This window comes from Mus musculus, chromosome 7 (genome assembly GCF_000001635.26).
Source record: "Mus musculus strain C57BL/6J chromosome 7, GRCm38.p6 C57BL/6J".
NCBI lineage: Eukaryota > Metazoa > Chordata > Mammalia > Rodentia > Muridae > Mus > Mus musculus.
Window position 1 is genome coordinate 45163584 of NC_000073.6, and position 18964 is coordinate 45182547.

General features: G+C 55.4%; 3 protein-coding genes and 1 non-coding gene across 7 annotated transcripts; 3 read left to right on the forward strand and 1 right to left on the reverse strand.

Annotated features, from left to right (window-relative positions):
* The first annotated feature begins 337 nt into the window (after window positions 1–337).
* On the forward strand, window positions 338–12556 carry Slc17a7 (solute carrier family 17 (sodium-dependent inorganic phosphate cotransporter), member 7). Its single transcript, NM_182993.2, has 12 exons — window positions 338–561; window positions 5132–5384; window positions 6234–6352; window positions 6627–6741; window positions 6818–6905; window positions 7077–7163; window positions 7264–7406; window positions 8192–8341; window positions 8475–8607; window positions 9309–9419; window positions 9779–9906; window positions 11168–12556. The coding sequence occupies exons 1-12, from the start codon at window positions 500–502 to the stop codon at window positions 11459–11461; spliced, it is 1683 nt and encodes a 560-aa protein (NP_892038.2). The 5' UTR covers window positions 338–499; the 3' UTR covers window positions 11462–12556.
* Window positions 9720–9778, forward strand: Mir7055 (microRNA 7055). Its single transcript, NR_106022.1, has one exon. It is a non-coding gene; the product is annotated as a microRNA 7055 (primary transcript).
* Window positions 12557–12765: 209 nt separating the features above from the next.
* Window positions 12766–16014, reverse strand: Gfy (golgi-associated olfactory signaling regulator). Its single transcript, NM_001195255.1, has 5 exons — window positions 15906–16014; window positions 15200–15344; window positions 13941–15106; window positions 13509–13682; window positions 12766–13048 (listed from the first exon to the last, which is right to left on the reverse strand). The coding sequence occupies exons 3-5, from the start codon at window positions 15085–15087 to the stop codon at window positions 12855–12857; spliced, it is 1515 nt and encodes a 504-aa protein (NP_001182184.1). The 5' UTR covers window positions 15088–15106; window positions 15200–15344; window positions 15906–16014; the 3' UTR covers window positions 12766–12854.
* Window positions 16015–16117: 103 nt separating this feature from the next.
* Window positions 16118–18255, forward strand: Pth2 (parathyroid hormone 2). Of its 4 annotated transcripts, XM_030241996.1 has the most exons (4): window positions 16118–16737; window positions 16836–16928; window positions 17708–17838; window positions 18015–18217. In XM_030241996.1, exons 3-4 carry the CDS (start codon window positions 17711–17713, stop codon window positions 18187–18189), a joined length of 303 nt encoding a protein of 100 aa, XP_030097856.1. In that variant the 5' UTR covers window positions 16118–16737; window positions 16836–16928; window positions 17708–17710; the 3' UTR covers window positions 18190–18217. The 4 variants fall into 4 exon arrangements, with proteins under 4 accessions (XP_030097856.1, XP_006540628.1, XP_017177419.1 ...); XM_006540565.4 differs by lacking the exon at window positions 16836–16928; NM_053256.2 differs by lacking the exons at window positions 16118–16737; window positions 16836–16928 and adding an exon at window positions 17412–17608 and having other exon boundaries at window positions 18015–18255.
* Window positions 18256–18964: the final 709 nt, after the last annotated feature.

Below are 18964 nucleotides of genomic sequence, written 5' to 3' on the forward strand. Positions count from 1 at the left end.
AGGAAGCAAGCCAAAGGTCGGATGGGAATAGAGCTCAGAAGCAAAGAGATCTGGGAAGAGACTCAAAGAGCTTGGAACGTGCAGAGTATCTGGGGAGTGTATTATAGTGGGGAGCGAGGCAACTCGGAGTTCAATCCCAGGGACGTGGCCTTGGGGTGGACAGGTGGAGGCTCTAGGATGGAAGAGCTGAAAGAGAGAGGGGTCTAGCCTGCAAGCCAAGCCAAGAGAAACTGGCCTAGCATCTCCAGGTAGCCTGTTGGAAGGAGAGGGCGGGTCCTTCCTACAAGGGGTGGGGCCTCCTTTGGTGGGCGTGGATGCCCCGCCCCGCCCCGACGCTGAGTCCGCTACAGCCCCGGGCAGCGGGCACTCGCAGCCTGGTTCCCCCCCGAGCGGAGCTGCGGGGCCGGGCCGGGCCGGGGCGGACCCCGGGATCCCGGACGCGGCCGCCCGGGCCCGCGGGCGGGGGGATTGGCAGGGGACCCGCGTGGGCACAGCCACCATGGAGTTCCGGCAGGAGGAGTTTCGGAAGCTGGCGGGGCGCGCCCTGGGGAGGCTGCACCGGTGAGCCTGGTGGGGTTCCTGGGAGGGTAAGGATGAGGATGCCCCCTTTCCATCTGAGAGCAACTGACAGAGGGAGAAGAGAGGCGACACCCAGGCACAATGTGGGGAGGCCCACCCATCTGTTCAGGATTCCGTCCTGTCAGTGCTGTCCTTCCACTCTGCCTAGTTCATCATCGCTTCCCCCTCCCCCCTGGTCCCCCGCACCTCGGGCTCGACTTTTCTTTGGGATTGTGTGTCCCTCCCTATTCTCTGGATCTCTGTCCACCTGTCTTCTCGGTCTTTTACTTTAGATATGTCCTCTCTCTGGGTTCTTCTTCCCACTGGGTGTCTGTCCCCTCTCTCTGATTAGGAGCCAATGCGGGCGCCCACTAGCTGTCCATCAGTCCTGACTCTGACTCTTGTATTCCCCTTCCTCTCTTCTTCCCTGGACCTCTGGTCCCCACTTTGATCTGTCTCTCTCAGCATCTCTGACTGTTCACCCGCTATCTCCCCACCCTGGCTCTCTCCACCTCTCTCCTCTTTCTCAGGTTCATTCCCTAGAGGCTTTTAATCTGGAGCTAAAGCGGATTGGGGCTGTTAGTTCTTGTCCTTGAGGGGGGTTAATCTGAGAGGGAAAAACTGGGGTATCCTAGGTTCTGGGGGTGAGGGGGATGAAGGGAGTTTCAGGCCACAAAACCAAATTAATCTTGCGGGTAATATGGACTTCCCAAGGGATATAAGCTAGAACTGGGCGATATTTGCTCCCACCAAGGGCCATGATTCTAGTGACCCCAGTGTCCCTTGAGGTAGCCTGGACACCTCCCAGCCTCTCACCCCCAACCCCAGCTCTGGCTCCAAGTCAGAGAAATTACTCAGCTCTTGAGAGGCCTAAAAATATCTATCCACAGTGCGGGGAGGAGATGGCCTCGTGGGCATAGTGCCCTCCACACAGGGCCCTAGTCCACCTTTACATGTTCCTCAGTCCATCTTACTGGGCCACCCGAGGATTATGCTAGTGATGGTCCAGCTTGCTGTACCTCACCTCCTAGATCCAAAGTTAACCCCAACCTCTAGTAACATGAGAGGGATGAGGTGGACAGAGGAAGGCAGGAAGGTGCAGTGTGTGTATGTGGCGGCGGGGGGTGGGGGGGAGGCGAGCTGTGGAGGGGGGAGCTGAGACAGCTTCACCTCTTCATTTTCCAATTCCCAGCCCCTCCCCACCCTTTTTTCTCGCCTCCTTTCACGAGTTTCTCAAAATACACCAGCGTGAAGTCAGGGGAGCTAGAGAAAGATGTGCTGGTGGAGGGGGCTGGGAGGGGGGTGACAGCAGGAGACAGGTGTTCCTCAGGCCCCCTCCCTTAGCCTCTCTATCTCCCCTCTGGGTCTCCAGTCTCACCTTCTCTTTCTGAATTCAGAAACCCCAGAGACAGGAGAAGCAGCAGAACATTGGGAAGGGGGGCAAGCAGTTATTTGCAAACAAAATCCCGAGTTTACTTTGACAGTGGGGGGTATTATTGGTACACAGGTCATTCTCCTTCCCAAGTCCCAAATGAGAGCTCAGAGCGATAGATGCTCCTGGAGATGAGTGCTGCTAGCTTAGCGGGGAGGGGGGGTCTCTTGGACCAGGTAACCCAGGGTGACTTGGGACAACGCGGAGGAGCCAGGGGTCCTTGCTTCTTACAGCCAGGCTCCGGCACGGTATTGCTGGAGGCCAGGAGCAGATCAGGTCCGCAGAAGAGTGTGACCTTGGACCTGGGAGCTCTGCTTTTGGAGTCTCCGTTTCCTACCGTAGGAGACCAGCAAACTGCCAAGGCATAGGAAGACAGAGACGCAGGCAGTGGACAGATACCTAGGGAGCAGTTGAGACACAGTCTTCCTTTGGGGAAACTCCGCCTAACCCAAGGGACGAATTCCCTCACCAGATCCTTGGCCTAGTTGGGGTCATCCAGAGAGGAGATGGGAGTTTTCTGTGACTCTTGCTATTTGAGACAGGATCTCCTGAAGCCCAGGCTGGCCTTGAACTCTTGATCATCTTGCCTCTGTCTCCCAAGTGGTAGGATGACAGGCTCACACCACCAGGCCACACTTGAACTTCCTGGCTTTTTTTATTTTTTTATTTTTTTATTTTTTTATCTTGTATGAGACTCAGAATCCTGTTTGAAAAGCTTGCATGGCTTAGAGAAATCTGACATCAAATATAAATAACAAATATCAAAATTCAGGGGTTACACTCACACCTATAGTTTCAGAGTCAGTCAAATATCAGAAATCAACCCAGGTCAGTCTCCAGTCTCACTGGCTAATGCTGTATAGAGGGGAGCAAGGGGGGGGGAGGGTGTCCTTCACTCCTGTGGGGTTTACTCTGAGGGCTTTGAGTCCCAGCTCCTGGGCTGTGTTCCCTCTACCTTTCTTCCTTCTTTCTCTTGGTTACTGTCTAACCCCTCTCCTTCTATCCTTGGGGACTCCCCCCCTTTTTTGAGAGAGGCTCTGGCCCATTAGCCCTGGCTGGCCTAGAACTCACGGAGATCCTGCCTCTTCCTTAAAGTACTGTGGTTAAAGGTGAGCAGCACCATACTGCTTGTTTTGTTTCCTTGAGACAAAGTCTGGTGTATCCCAGGCTGGCTTCAAATTCACTATATAGCCAAGCTGACCTTGAACTCCTGATCCTCCCGCCGCTGTTATGATCACAGATGTGTGCTAATATACCTGGCTTATGGAGTGTTGGGGACGGAACTCAGACCTTCCTATATGCTAGGCAAACATTCTACCAACTGGGTTAAATCTCTGCCCCGCCCCCTCACTTGTCTCACTCTGTAGCCCAGGCTGGTCTTGAAATTGCAGCAATCCTCCTGCCTCAGCCTCCCTGGGTAGCTGTGGCTGTCCTGGAACTCTCTGTAGACCAGGCTAGCCTCAAATTCAGAGATCCACCTGCCTCTGCCTCCAGAGTGCCAGGATGGGGATCAAAGGGTGTGCCACCACCACCGCCCGACTCCACCCCATTTCTTTTCTTCCCCTCCCCACCTCCTTAAGTCTCAGTATGGGGCTGTCGGTTGTGTTCTTTGGCCCTCCCCCCACCCCCAGCCCGTCTGGCTGTTCTCTCCTCCCCCGTCCCCATCTCCCTCGCCTCCATCTGTTCTCGCCCCTTCCTGGGAGGCAGCCCGATCCCCTGCCTGCCTGCCTACCCGCCTCAGAGGGGCCACACAGAACACGAAATGTCCCCACACTCAGGCACTTCATGGCCTCAGATCATTTGTCCTCAGTGTGTCCTCATCTCTCCATTTTCTAGCATCAGAGGCGCTCTCCACTCTCCTCTCTCCGCTCTCCTCAAGGCACAGCTGTGTCTCTTGCTGCCTGTCTGTCAGTTCCTGTGTTCTCGCCCCTGAGTCTCTACCTCTCTTTTTTCTCATTCTCTGGCCCTCTCTCCCTAGGTCTCTGTCATCTTCCCACTCTGCCTTTCCTACTCCCTGGGTCACCATCTTTTGATTTCTCTCTCTCTCTCTCTCTCTCTCTCTCTCTCTCTCTCTCTCTCTCTCTCTCTCTCATCTTCACTAGGTCTCCCCGCCCCAGTCTCTGGCTACTCCCCATGGTTCTGCCCCACTCTTCACAGCTCTTTGTCTTTCATCCGCACAATTTCCCCACCTCTCTGGTCTCTTTCCTCCTGCCTCCAGGTCAGGCTCTCCCGTCTCCAGCAGCCTCCCTCAGGCTGGGCGGCAGCCCCTCCATGAGCCCTATCCATCATCACAGACTCAATCCTGGATGCAGATCGGGCGGAGGCGAGAGTCACGCTGGGGAATGAATGCGCCAATCTCCCTACCAGGGCCATCTGTCCCTTGCCAGGACACCAGCTATCACTCCCCCTCCTTGCCCCCTAGGCTGAGTCTGAACTCCAGATTCCCCAGGGATGGATACTTAAGCCAGACAGCTGGATTCGGCACCCCGTGAGGGAGTCCCCAAACCACGTCTGTGGGAATGGGCTTCAGGCGGCGTTAGCTGGACTTCAACCCCACATCTGGGGCCTAGAAGCAGGGCAAGGCAACCACAGGGGGAGATGGAAGGGGGAGGGGGTCGATATATATAGCCGAGATGGCTCGGAAGCATCTGCTCTGTTGACACCTTTGCGCAGGGCTCTCCTTTGTACCTTTGCTGACTCAAATAGACTCGGATCTGCATCTGCTGGAGGGGGCTGGGGACAGTCTTGGAGCCTTGCGGTGGGGGCTAGCAGGCACCTCCTCTTTGATTCTAAGGGTTGTGTAGAATCTATAACTCCCTAGTGGGGAGAGATGAGAGAGGGCTGGGGAGAAGTCGACTGAAGATCTTGACCCCAGAGTTGAGGCAGGAGAGAGCCGATGGCCTGGACTCCCGGGACTGGAAGGAATTCGGACTCAGATTCTGGGTCTGGCAAAAGACGTGGGTTTTGCCGTGCACTCCTGTGTCACGGGGAAGAGAGGGAACTCTGAGTTCTTGGACAGAGGGAGGGAAACACAGATCCAGAGTTGCCTGCATCATAGTGAGGGCAGCCAAGCAAGGTTAAGCCTAGGACCCCTGTTGTCACCGGGAGGAGTCTGAGTCTTTGCTTCTCGCTTCCCTGCAGGTTACTGGAGAAGCGGCAGGAAGGCGCGGAGACACTGGAGCTGAGTGCCGACGGGCGGCCAGTGACCACGCACACTCGGGACCCGCCTGTGGTGGACTGCACCTGCTTTGGCCTCCCTCGTCGCTACATCATCGCCATCATGAGCGGTCTGGGTTTCTGTATCAGCTTTGGCATCCGCTGCAACCTGGGCGTGGCCATCGTGTCCATGGTCAACAACAGCACAACCCACCGTGGGGGCCACGTGGTGGTGCAGGTAGCTGCTTTGGCGAGCCCTGCTCACTGTCCGTGGTCTAGGTCGCACTCCTTCCCAGTTACTATCCTTTGGTCCTGCCTTTCCGTGCCTCCCTACAGATCTCATCCCACTCCAGGCTTCCTCAGCCCCGCCCTTATATAATGGAAGCTCCGCCTCCTTTCCATCCCAGATTGTGGAAAAGACAACACTAGCATTAGGTTTGCTACTGTGGCTGCTTTGAGACCTTCTAGCCCTTTTACTTCCGGCTCTGCCCCCACGTTTATGTTCCCGGATCACACTTGAATAATTTCACTGCTATCTCAAGCTCTTTTCCAAATTCACCTCTGCCTATGTCCACCTGATTAGTTCTGGCCCACATCTAAAGCCTCGTCCAAGCTCAGATTTATGTTATTTCAACTTGGATATTACACAAGCTATGTCCTTGACTGGAAAAAGAAAAAAAGGAAAAATCTTGGTTTGGTCTGTGGCTTACCTGAAACCCTGTCCTTTGCTCTATTGTAATTGGGAACACACCTAATTTAGCTGCTTCTTGGCCCTGCCTAGACCCCATACAGGTCTGTCCACAAACAGGAGGCAGTCACCCCTACACTTGGGGATATTCAGGGAGGGGATACTGAGGTAAGCAAGCAAGTAGAACTGAGCTTCTAGGCAGCAGCGCCTGTAGCTAAAGTGGTAGGGCAGGCCCTAGCAACATAGAAGGGTGGAGCTCCACTGAGCTCTGATTGGTAGATTTGGGCAGAGGGCGGGGCATCTTGTTGCTGATTGGCTAAGGAGCTAAGTCTATGGGTGCTGATTGGTAGAGGGTAGAGTCTGGGGGGCATCTAGTTTGATGTGTATTTTGACCCACAGAAAGCCCAGTTCAACTGGGATCCAGAGACTGTCGGCCTCATACATGGCTCCTTTTTCTGGGGCTACATTGTCACTCAGATTCCTGGAGGATTTATCTGCCAAAAATTCGCAGCCAACAGGTACCGTTGTAGTGTCTCAAGGTGGCAGAAATTGGAGTTGTGTGTGGTGGAGCTAGAGGGTGTGGCCTTGGGTTTGGCTCTGGGAAATTGGGAGGGTCCTTGTTTGAGGGCATATCTTGGAGGCAGCCTCTAGTTCTGTTATACACAGGGCCTGATGTAGGCAGGGAGGGGAAAATCCTAGGAGCAGCGGGAAGGCTGGATGGCTAGCGCCACACGAACACCTCACTATAACTGGCATGGCTAGACTCTTTTTTTCCCCCACCTTTCTCAACAGGGTCTTTGGCTTTGCCATTGTGGCTACCTCCACCCTAAACATGTTGATCCCTTCAGCAGCCCGCGTTCACTATGGCTGTGTCATCTTCGTGAGGATCCTTCAGGGATTGGTGGAGGTAAAGCCTGCCCCATTAACCCTGCTTCTCTCTCTGATCATACCTCTTCTTGTTGACCTCTGTGCTCCCTCCCTAGGGGGTCACATACCCTGCTTGCCATGGCATCTGGAGCAAATGGGCCCCTCCCTTAGAACGGAGTCGGCTGGCAACGACAGCCTTTTGCGGTGAGAGGAAGGGGCTGGGGAGCAGCTCTTGTGCGAGGAGGGCTGAGCTGGGAGCTGGGAGCTGGGATCTCAATGTAGGTGCAGCAGAGATTTCAGGGCTGAGGGGCTGCTCTCCTGGATCTAGGAAAGACCTGGGACTAGGTCTGTTCTCTACCCTCGTTCTCTCCTCAGGTTCCTATGCTGGGGCGGTGGTTGCCATGCCCTTGGCTGGGGTCCTTGTGCAGTATTCAGGATGGAGTTCTGTCTTCTATGTCTATGGTGAGGGACCCAGATGCATGATTCTGGGTGGCACTCAGGCTGGCTGAGCAAGTCTGGATGTCACCCTACACCCATATCCCTGCTGACCCCCCCCCCTCAGGCAGCTTCGGGATCTTTTGGTACCTGTTCTGGTTGCTTGTCTCCTATGAGTCACCGGCACTGCACCCCAGCATCTCTGAGGAGGAGCGCAAATACATTGAGGATGCCATCGGGGAGAGCGCCAAGCTCATGAACCCTGTTACGGTTGGTACAGGGCTACATGACTCTGTGTGTGTGTGTGTGTGTGCTCAAACCTGTGCAAAGACTCAGAGAAGATAGAACTGCCAAGCAAAAGGCTGGGGGTGGGGGGCGAGGCAGGAGGATTGTGAGTTCAAGGTCAGGCTATAAAATGAGTTCAAGGCCAGGCCAGGTATTTCCTGAAGCTTTGTTTCTCACCTGGGTTAGAGGTTTAGCTCAGTGGTCCATCCATCGTTTGCCCAGAATCCCCTAGTGAGGGGCTGCGGGTGTTTTACAATGAAAGAGCATCTGCCTAGCATGCATTCCTACTACTGAAAAAAAACGAAGAGAAAAAAAGAAAGAAAGAAAATAGCTGGGCTAGATTCCATATTAGGTGGGATGGAGTTTAGGAATGGCGGGTACTAGGTGGGTGATTTAGAGCCACCCATAAGGCCTTGTTGGCAACAGCAGAGAGGATTAGAATGTGAATTTTTGCTAGCTATTGCTGTGGGTGTGTCTAGACTTTGGGGGAGTGAGTGATTGAATAGACGTTTTACCGGACTCGCCATTTATGGGTTATCATGAAACCTCAGGCATCTCTGGGAGTCAGGACCCATCCTTCATCTTTGCAATGCAACCTGAAGGCTGCAGTTTTAGAATTCCTAAGTCCTCAGAAGAAACGTGTGGCCCATTCTGGCCCATTCTCGAGGCTTCTGTGAAGTATCTTGGGGTCCCTAGTGGGACACAAAGTTCTCAATCCTGGTATCAGTCTTAGCATGCCTGCTCTGCCCTCCCCTCCCCGCCCCCCACAGAAGTTTAACACACCCTGGAGGCGCTTCTTTACGTCCATGCCCGTCTATGCCATCATCGTTGCGAACTTTTGCCGCAGCTGGACCTTCTACCTGCTCCTCATCTCTCAGCCCGCCTACTTTGAAGAAGTGTTCGGCTTTGAGATCAGCAAGGTGGGGGTGCAGGAGTAGGGGACTCGATGGGGGTGAGGGACAGGGTGCCTGCGTCCCGAGGCGGGGATGGAGGAGGAGGTGGGGGGTCACCCAATCACATCTGGCGTGAATGCCCATTCACCTGCTCTCTCAGGTGGGGCTGGTGTCGGCGCTGCCTCACCTTGTCATGACCATCATCGTACCCATTGGAGGCCAGATCGCTGACTTTTTGCGCAGTCGTCACATAATGTCCACTACCAACGTGCGAAAGCTCATGAACTGCGGGGGTGAGTGGGTGGAGCAGAGTACAAAGGGGAGGGCTGATGGGTGGGGCGAAGGTGGGGTCAAGGGCGTGGCTGACCAGACCCAACCCTAGTGAGGAAGGGCAGTGTGCAACAGTTTTACCAAGTCAGGTTTGCAGACCACCATGTGGAAGGGTAGGCAGACCCGGATGGTGTAGAGAAGACGCCGAACTGGAAGGATGGGGCCCTCACGAGTCTAGTTGGAACCAGACTTAAACTAGGCTGGGAGTTGGGAGGGCTGTGGATGGGGGACCTGAGGAGACAGGCGACTGGGAAACAGGCCATGGGTGCGGACTTGGGAACACCAGGCTGTGAGTGGGGACTTAGCACGTTCAGCTGAGAGTGGGGTTCAGAAGCGATGGAGACATGAGTGGGGTCTTGAGCTTCCTTATGAGAAGTGTCTCTTGAGGGTTCAGAGATGAGGTATTGGGTCCTTACTGAGTGGCCTAGTCAGAAGGCGGGGTCATAGTGGACGCTTTGGAGGCAGAGCACCAAAGGGCATGAATCAGGTTGGGTCTTGGGGAAACAGGACCCAGTCTAGTTTGGTGGAACCAGGGTCAATTCTGCTGCAGGTCAGAATGAGTAGAAGGGGTCAGTAGAAGGGGGTCGGGGTGAGATCAAGACTGTCATTGGCGAGGTGGCCAACGGAGTCACAACGGGCACTTGGGAGACATGACCCTTTTCAGGTTTCGGGATGGAAGCCACGCTGCTGCTGGTGGTCGGATACTCGCACTCCAAGGGCGTGGCCATCTCCTTCCTGGTCCTGGCTGTGGGCTTCAGTGGCTTTGCCATCTCTGGTGAGAACCTCAGATAGGCAGTTTGGGGTACTGGAGTCAGCTCGGGCCCTGGGAACTAGAGAAATGCCTCAGCAGTTAAAACCCTTGCTGCTCTTGCAAAGGACCTGAGTTGGGTTTCCAGCATCTACCATATTTCCAATAACTCCAGCTCTGGCGGATCAGGCGCCCTCTTCTGGACTTTATGGGGACTGCAGGCACACGTTCACTTCCCCGCCTCACCCCCTATACACATTAGTAAATATAAATTTTTGAAAAAAACGAGTGTCTCAGAAGAGCAGGGGATGGGGTGGGTGTAGCACTTCAGTGGGTTATCTGAGTTGGGACTTGCTATGATGTTTGCTACTTTGATACCCCACCAGGGTTTAACGTGAACCACTTGGACATCGCCCCTCGCTATGCCAGCATCTTGATGGGCATTTCCAATGGCGTGGGCACACTGTCTGGGATGGTGTGCCCCATCATCGTGGGTGCAATGACCAAGCACAAGGTTAGCACAGCCCTCCCGGAGAATGCCTGTTCCTTAGTTCCTTACTCTTCTTCCTCTCTCTCTCTCTCTCTCTCTCTCTCTCTCTCTCTCTCTTTGGTTTTTCGAGACAGTGTTTCTCTGTGTAGCCCTAGCTGTCCTGCAACTCACTTTGTAGACCAGGCTGGCCTCGAACTCAGAAATCTGCCTGCCTCTGCCTCCCAAGTGCTGGGATTAAAGGCGTGCGCCACCATGCCCGGCTTCTTTCTTTCTCTTTCTTCCTTTCTTTCTTTCTTTCTTTCTTTCTTTCTTTCTTTCTTTCTTTCTTTCTTTCTTTCTTTCTTTCTTTCTTTCTCTCTCTCTCTCTCTCTCTCTCTCTCTCTCTCTCTCTCTCTCTCTTCCTTCCTTCCTTCCTTTCTTTTTAAAGATTTATTTATTTATTATGTATATAGTGTCTGTCTGCATATATGCTTGGAGGCCAGAAGAGGGCACCAGATCTCATTACAGATCATGAGCCACCTTGTGGTTGCTGGGAATTGAACTCAGGACCTCTGGCAAGAGCAGCCAGTGTTCTTAACTGATGAGCCAACTCTCTGAGCCCCTCTTCCCTTTCTTTTATCTATCCTTTTTTTTTTCTTTCGAGACAGGGTTTCTCTGTGTATCCCTGGCTGTCCTGGAACTCACTCTGTAGACCAGGCTGGCCTTGAGCTCAGAGATTTTCTTTTAGCTCTTAAAGAAAATCTATGCTTATTAATTTATTTATTTTTATTAACTTAATGTGTGTGAGCTAATTTGTGGCATGGGATGTGTGTAGAGGTCAGGACAACTGTTGGTTTGCTTTTCCCATCATTGTGTCCCAAGGAAAGAGCTCAGACAGTAGGGTTGGCAGCTCTGTTCCTGCCGAGTCATCTCACCAACTCCATTCCCCCCCCCCCTTGGGTCAGAGTCTCACTCTGTAGACCAGGCTGACCCTGAACTCACAGAGATCCACCTGCCTCCGCTTCCTGGCTTCGTATTAGTTCTAAATGTATGTATATGCATGTGAGTGCTGAGCCTACAGAGGTGACTGTGAGCAGCCTCGTTTGGATGCTGGGAACCGAACTTGGGTCTCCTGCAAAAGCAAGCAGTAAGACCTCTTTAAGCTCTGAGCCACCTTTCAGGCCCCAATATATGTATTTTTCAAGACGTGTAGCCCATGCTGGCTACCCTCCGGCCTCACCCTACAGAGCCCCTGAACTGACAGGTGTGCATCCATCCCTCTCTGATCTGCCTTGTCTGCCCCCAGACGCGGGAGGAGTGGCAGTACGTGTTCCTCATAGCCTCCCTGGTGCACTACGGCGGTGTCATCTTCTATGGGGTCTTTGCTTCGGGAGAGAAGCAGCCGTGGGCAGAGCCGGAGGAGATGAGCGAGGAGAAGTGTGGCTTTGTTGGCCACGACCAGCTGGCTGGCAGTGACGAAAGTGAAATGGAGGACGAGGCTGAGCCCCCAGGGGCGCCCCCCGCGCCGCCTCCGTCCTACGGGGCCACACACAGCACAGTGCAGCCTCCGAGGCCCCCGCCCCCTGTCCGGGACTACTGACCACGGGCCTCCCACTGTGGGGCAGTTTCCAGGACTTCCACTCCATACACCTCTAGCCTGAGCGGCAGTGTCGAGGAACCCCACTCCTCCCCTGCCTCAGGCTTAAGATGCAAGTCCTCCCTTGTTCCCAGTGCTGTCCGACCAGCCCTCTTTCCCTCTCAACTGCCTCCTGCGGGGGGTGAAGCTGCACACTAGCAGTTTCAAGGATACCCAGACTCCCCTGAAAGTCGTTCTCCGCTTGTTTCTGCCTGTGTGGGCTCAAATCTCCCCTTTGAGGGCTTTATTTGGAGGGACAGTTCAACCTCTTCCTCTCTTGTGGTTTTGAGGTTTCACCCCTTCCCCCAAGACCCCAGGGATTCTCAGGCTACCCCGAGATTATTCAGGTGGTCCCCTACTCAGAAGACTTCATGGTCGTCCTCTATTAGTTTCAAGGCTCGCCTAACCAATTCTACATTTTTCCAAGCTGGTTTAACCTAACCACCAATGCCGCCGTTCCCAGGACTGATTCTCACCAGCGTTTCTGAGGGAAAATGGCGGTTTCAAGTCCCCCCACCCCCCTTTTCTTCCCTCGTCCCCTCACCAGCACACTTTGCCGGGCCTTGACCTTAGCTTAGTACAATCATTGTCCAGGGAAATGGCCAAAATGGCTCTGCTCACCCCGTGCTCTTTTTCTGACTCAGTTTTCAGGTCTCAGTAGTGGCTGCCCAAAGCTATTAATTCAGCGGCTCGAGGCCACCTCTTCCTCCCCGTGGTGGTTTCAGGATCCCCCTCGCCCCCCCCCCCCCAAATCCTTGCACTTTATTCTCCTGGGTGGTTCCAGGCCGCCCTCGGTTTCTCAGTGGCCATTTGTTGTGTGTCCCTCAGGGGCTAAATGATTCCAAATCTGGGGTGCTTCCCCTCATAGACACCCCTCTCTCAACGTAGAAATCTGGGTGGGGGTGAGGTGTGTGAGAGAAGTTACAGAATCCCAGGAAAGGGAGCGGGGCTGGGAGGAGAGGGTTGTTCCTGGGGCAGGGTCGTGTCTTGGTGTCTGTCTCTGTGACGTAAATCCTGCCCTGCCCCACCCCACTCCCAATAAACGCTCTGGTGTACGGATCAGGTGGTCGCGTGGTGTGGGCCCGGTGTGCAGACCCCGGTCTCTTCCTGCTGCCCTACGCTCGACCCCCCAGTTCCCCCTGACTCAGTCGGACCCCAGCCCTCCGCCGCCGCCCGGTCTGCACCTCAGTTTCTCTGCTCCCCGCTGCTCTGGGCTGCGCCTCCCCTCTGCCCCTTCGCCCCGCCGCGCACTGAGGCACAGATTCCAATGGTGGGCGAGGTGGTTTATTGGGAAGTTCTGCCTGGCTCTGGGGTCCCTCTAAGGCATTGAAGCTGGGCCGGGTCTGCGGCGCGGTCCTCAGAAGAAGTTGGGGGACAGTGCGGCGGGCGACAGGGCTTCCAGGCGCTGCGGCCCGCGAGGCGGAGGGGGCAGCTTGGGCGGCAGCGGGGGCGTGGAAGGTGGAGGCTGCGTGGCGATGTGGGAGGGCACCCACGCATCGGGGGCGTAGAAGTAGAGATCCAGCGGGTCCTTCGGGGCATCGAGGTGCAAGACTGCAAGGACGAGGGACTCGTCAGGTGGCTGGCCATGGGAGGGCTTGCAATGTCCGTGCGTGCAGGCGCATGGGGGGGGGGAGGTGGTGGTGGTGGTGGTGGGCGAGCCTCGATGGGGTGTGTGGTACACAATTAGGCGGGGCTTAACTGAGCAGAGAGGGTGTGTGGGTATGGGGGGAATTTAGGCTCAGAGAGGGAGTGTAGTTAGTGTGTGTGTGTGTGTGTGTGTGTGTGTGTGTGTGTGTGTGTGTCTTGGGAATCTGAGCTTTGAGATCCCATCTCAGAGGAGGAGGAAGTGGGAGGAGGAAGAGGAATAATTTCAGATGTAACGGGCTGGGACCAGACCATGGTGGGGTCAGCCTTATACTTACCTTGGACAGGGGTGTGTGTTCTTTAGAAGGGTGTTCTAAGTCCCCTGTAAGGCCTGGATAAGGTCTTTCTCGGGCGAGCAAGCACTCACCTGGTTCATCTCCGCTGTCCCGGAGCCGGTGGTGGGCAAAGGACCTGTGTCTGGAGGCTCGGCGGTAGAGGCACCACAGCAGCAGGAAGATGCCAATCAGCAGCCCTGTCCCCGCGAAGAACAGGCACAGAGCCCCACCGACGGAGCCTCGTGGGCGGCTGACCAGAGTCACCCCTGAGGAACGACACAGCCATCTAACCTGAGCTGAGGACTTTCCTCCCTCAAACACGGGGGTCCAGACCCAGCCCTCATCCCTCAGACCCAGGAGTCCCAGCCTCACTCCCTCACACCAGGGATCCAAACCCAGCCCTTCTCTGTCAGACCCAACTCTCCTCCCTTAGTTCCAGACTCCCCCATTTCATACCCAGGGATTCAGATCTACCCCTCCTCCCTCAGCCCTAGGGCTCCAGTCTCAGCCCTCAGGCCCCTCACCCGTCTCCTTCACTCGCTCCACCACGATGATAGTGTTGACTGTGTCTCCTCGGCTGTGTCTCTGAGGGGCAGGTGCTACCTGATTGGGGTGCTCCAGAGGAGCGGGGGGCCCTGCAATCCTTGCTGAGGGAAGAGGGATATCTGGCCCTTTAGGGTCTGAGTTCTGGGGTACGTGCAGCTCTTTGGTCCCTGGGGAATCTGAGGTGGACAGGCCAGGGGTGGCAACTCGGGTGACTGCAGGGGCTTCTGGGCTGGGACTCAAGCCTGGCTCACTGGGAGTGGTGGCTTCCTCCCTGAAGGTTGTTGGCTGGGTGGGAAGACTAGAGCTGGGTTCCAAGTCAGAGGTCCTAGCCGTTTCTGTTACATTTTGGCTGGGGGATGTGGGGAATTGGGTTTGGGGGACAACAGTGGGATTAGAGTTGTGAGTGGTGAGAAAGACTGACTGTGGACTTTCTGTAGGGTCAGGGTGGGTGGTTGGTTCCAGTGCAGAATTTAGGTGTCTCGTGGCACTGGGGTCGTAGGTCTCTAGGGATTTGGAGCTGAGGAATTGGGTGGGTCTGGGACTTGGTATCTTAGACTCTTCACCAGGTGAGAGTTTGGGGGTATCTCTTTTGGAGATTTCAGGGGATTCATGGTGTAGAGTTGGTGTGGGGTCAGTGTATACAGACTCAGGAGACTCTGGGGGTGAGGTGTTGGAGGGGTTAGGTTTTGGGGTTTCTGGAGAGTCAGACGGGGAAATTCCAGTTGGGTCAGGTTTGGGGGTCTCAGAAGGTTTACCAAGTGTTGCTCTGGAGGGACTCATTTGTGAAGTACCCTGAGATTCTGCTACTGATGTGAGCTGGTCAGGTATGGGAGTCTCTAGAGAAAGAAAGGGGCTGGGGCTAGGGGTCTCCCTTAAGATTTTTGTGGAGATGTGAGGGGAAGCTGAGGGTGGTGTCTCGGAGTGCTCAGGAGGATGGCTTGCAGAGGATCCTGGGGTAGGTTGATCTCTAGTAAGATTTTCTAGAGTACCAGTGGGCATCCCAGAGGGCTGGAGCATCCCCTGGAGGTCAGCGACCACAGGCTGCCCTGGTGAGGGAGCTGCCCTGGAACTCAGACCATTAAGGAGAAAGAGGAGGTGGAAGAAGATGGGGCTGAAGGGCTGCATGGTTCTGAGACGCTTACAGCTGTGGAAGGAGTATGTAGGAAACAGTCAAGGCCAAAGCATCTAGAGCCACGCCCACCCAAACGCCACACCCACTCCCAGAGGCCACACCCACCGGCTCCCAGGAGGTCCAGATCTGTCCAGGGACCCTGGCAAAAGCCAACAGCAACTCCTTGGAGGCTGTGGGATGGTAACCGGTCACCAAGGATACAGGACTTCAGGGATTCTTGGGAGTGGTAGTGCGTTTTCCAGTGGGGTCCCTGAAAAATTGGGACAGGATGACACCTTTTCAAGATCCCACAAATATTAGATTCCACCTTCAGAGGGTGTCAGATGGCCAAGGGGACATAGGACAACCTTCTCCCAAGGCTCTTAAGAGGCCAGGACTGCAAAGGCTTTAACACCTGAGGATGATGAGAATGAAGAGCTGGGGCCCAAACTCAGTGGGAGGAGGAAGACTCCACAGTCCTGAGATGCAAACTGTTGGGCTCTGAGTCTATGTCTCTGGTTCTTGGCAGAAATTGGGTACTTAGAGATTTTGAATATTGGGGCCTACAAGCAGGGGTGAAGGGTTACAGGGGGAAGGACATGGGATCCCTGGACCACGGGCTAGATGATGTCTGGATCTTAGAGTTCCAGGGCTTTAAGAAATAGGGATGTGAGGTGTGGACTCCTCAACCTGATGGGGATGCAGACAGGACAGTGGGCTCACACCCCTGTTTACAGAGCTAGGGATCCAGTAACTCCAGTGGTGGACTGGAGATGCAGGAGTGAGTGAGTTGGGATGGGACAGGGTCATCCGGAGTCAAGGGGGCTCTTACCTGCTCGGTGGTATCAAAGACAACAGCAGGTGATCAGCGCTGAACAAAGAGATAGGCAGGGAGTGCAGCCGAATGGCGCTGGAAGGAACAGGCAGTAGGGTCCCAGAGGCACACAGGTGACAGGTGACGCACCTGACCCCCTCCCTGGGGAATCCTGAGAGCATAGCAACAGGCTGGGATTCTTAAAGGGACAGAGACATAGGATCTCATCGATAAGGTAGAAAAGGAAGTTAGAATTGGACCAAGCTGTGATCTCTTTGCAGTGAGGGTTTGGCATGGTGTGATGATACAGGCCTGGGATCCCTGCTCGCAGAAGGCACAGGCAAGAGGATTATGAGTTCAAAGCAAGCTTGGGTGACTTAGTGAGACCCAGGACAGCCTGAGCTACAGAAACTCTAAAACAAAAATAAAACCCAACCAGTCAAATATACACACACAGAACAAAACTATCAACCCAACAGACACAAAATCCAGCTGGGTGGTGGTGGAGCACACCTTTAATCCTAGCACTTGGGAGACAGAGGCCAGTGGATCTGGGTTCTAGGCCAGCCTGGCCTACAGAGCAAGTTCCAGGGCAGCCAGGGCTACACAGAGAAACCTTGTCCCAAAATACAAAGTAAGTAAAAATGAGTTCTATGTCCTCTCCCACTCCCCACTCAAATCTAAGGATCTGAGTCCCTGGTACCTTTTTAGTCTAACCTCACCAGGCCATACTGCTCTCTTCAGACTGAAGAATCCAGGAATCCAGGCTTTCGGAACATAGAAGTGGGGGGCCCTGTCTGGACCACCTTTCTGTTTGGGATTCCAAGTTTGGCTCCTCATCTCTGTGGAGGTAGGAATCCAGGGCCTGTTCCCTTGCCCATGATACGGGAAGAGGGTGTTGCTCTTTACCCCCACCCCACCCCTCTTTAAGACAGTCTTAATATGTAGCATACACAGGCCTCAAATCTGCAGTGGTTGTTTCTGCCTCCTGAGTGTACGGCACCATAGGGTGGCCTTGGGAGCCCCCTTGAAACATGCCAGGTATGAATGGTTGGCCCTAATCTTCACCATACCCCCATGTCCCTTGTAGGGAGGGAAAGACTTTTCCCAGTGGAAGCCCAGGGCCTCCTGTGTCCCATTTCACGGTGGTGACTTCACCTGTTTGCACACTACCACCGCCTGCCTCTCTCTCTGTCTCTGTCTCTCTCTGTCTCTCTTTCTCTCTGTCTCTCTCTTGTCCCTGGCTCTCTCCTGACCAGCTCCTTTCCACACCCTCTCTTCTCAGCCTTCCTCTCTTCCTTCTTGCTTTTCCCTTCCTAGGCATCTTGTCTTTGCCCTTCTGTCTGGAGGTTATTTCTTTTCTGTCTTTCTCCCTTGTGTCCCTCTGCTCTCTTTCCTGCCTCTCTCTTGTGTTCTCGACTTGTGCTCTGATGGTCCCCCTCTCCAGTCTCTATTTTTATCCCTCTGACACACCCCTTGTGTCCACCTCTCTGTCTGTACCACCACCCCCCCTTCTTCAGTACTAGCTCTGGGTCCCAATTAGTTGGTGTTGGCCACGGCAGCGCAGGGCCCCACCAGGCTTCTCATTACCGCTGGCGGCTCCTAATGAGCGTGGGGTGGAGTGACCCCGCGCCCCCAGCCCGGCCTGCGTCACTGCCGCCGCGGGGGCTGTGAGGGTATATAAAAGGGGCGTGAGCATAGCTGCCTGAGCCCACTGCACGGTAGGGGGTCCTGTAGGAGGCTGGTGGCAGGGTTGGATTGTGGGCCCTAGGCTTCTGGGCGGGATGATGACATTGAGATTCTGGCCCCTGTATCCACAGGTGATGGAGACCTGCCAGATGTCCAGGAGCCCCCGAGAGCGGCTGTTGCTGCTTTTGCTGCTGCTACTGCTTGTGCCCTGGGGCACTGGCCCTGCCTCAGGTGTTGCCCTGCCCCTCGCTGGTGTGTTCAGGTAGGTGTGAGGTCCCGGACACCCAAAGAAGGGAGGAGAGGACCCCCCGCCCCAAAGGAAGGCAAGATACCGCATGCGGGGAGTTGGGGAGGGCAGGGGTGCTTAGCGTCGGACTGCAGTGGGGACCCGCGGTGGCCTGTGGGGCCTAGCGCGCAATCACATCTCTCTTCCCCCAGCCTCCGCGCCCCGGGTCGTGCCTGGGCGGGCTTGGGTAGCCCCCTGTCTCGGCGCAGCCTGGCGCTAGCTGACGACGCGGCCTTTCGGGAGCGCGCGCGCCTGCTGGCCGCCCTGGAGCGCCGCCGCTGGCTGGACTCTTACATGCAGAAGCTGTTGCTACTGGACGCGCCCTGAGCCTAATAAAGAGCCTGTCGCACTGCGACTGCGCCTCTTTGCTGCGCCACTCTCTTGTGGGTGTGTGGGGAGGGGGCCCCACAGCCTCACTGCAACCGGGACCCTCCGCATCCTCGCTTCTCCGGGTTCCCTCTTGGGTCATCTGCCTCGAGACTCTTGTTCTCTCTGGATTCCCTCGCCCGTGGGTCCCTGATCCAGCTCTGTTTTGGTCCGGTTTTTTTTGGGGGGGGGGGAGGGATTATTCTTCCGAGACAGGGTTTCTCTGTGTAGCCCTGGCTGTCCTGGAACTCACTCTGTAGACCAGGCTGGCCTTGAGCTCGAGAGCTTCGCCTGCCTCTGCCTCCCAAGTGCTAGGATTAAAGGCAAGCGTCACCATATCCTGCTGGGTCGGGATTTCATAACCTTTTTGGGCCTCGTGTTTATCGGCCGGGGAGGGCTCCAGCAGTTCCGAGCTGGACCGCGGCAGGTGCCGGATAAGGAAACTAAGCAGAGCCCGCGGCTCGGGGAGGCGCAGTCCCCACCTGTTTATTCGGAGAGCCCGCGGAGCGAGCGGACCGCGCCCTGATTGGTCTGAAGAGGAGGGTGGGGTCCAGGAGACCGCCCTCCAAAATTTGCATTTTCTGGAGGCGGACCGAGCCCTCATTGGCTTTTATGCTGTGAGGGCGGAGTTGCCTCTTGCAGCTCCTGCTCGGTCTACCGCGCAGAAGCAGAAGCGGTTAGCAGGAGGCGCACACAGAAATCCGGGTTTCCGCGAGGCGACACTTAACGCCCCGAA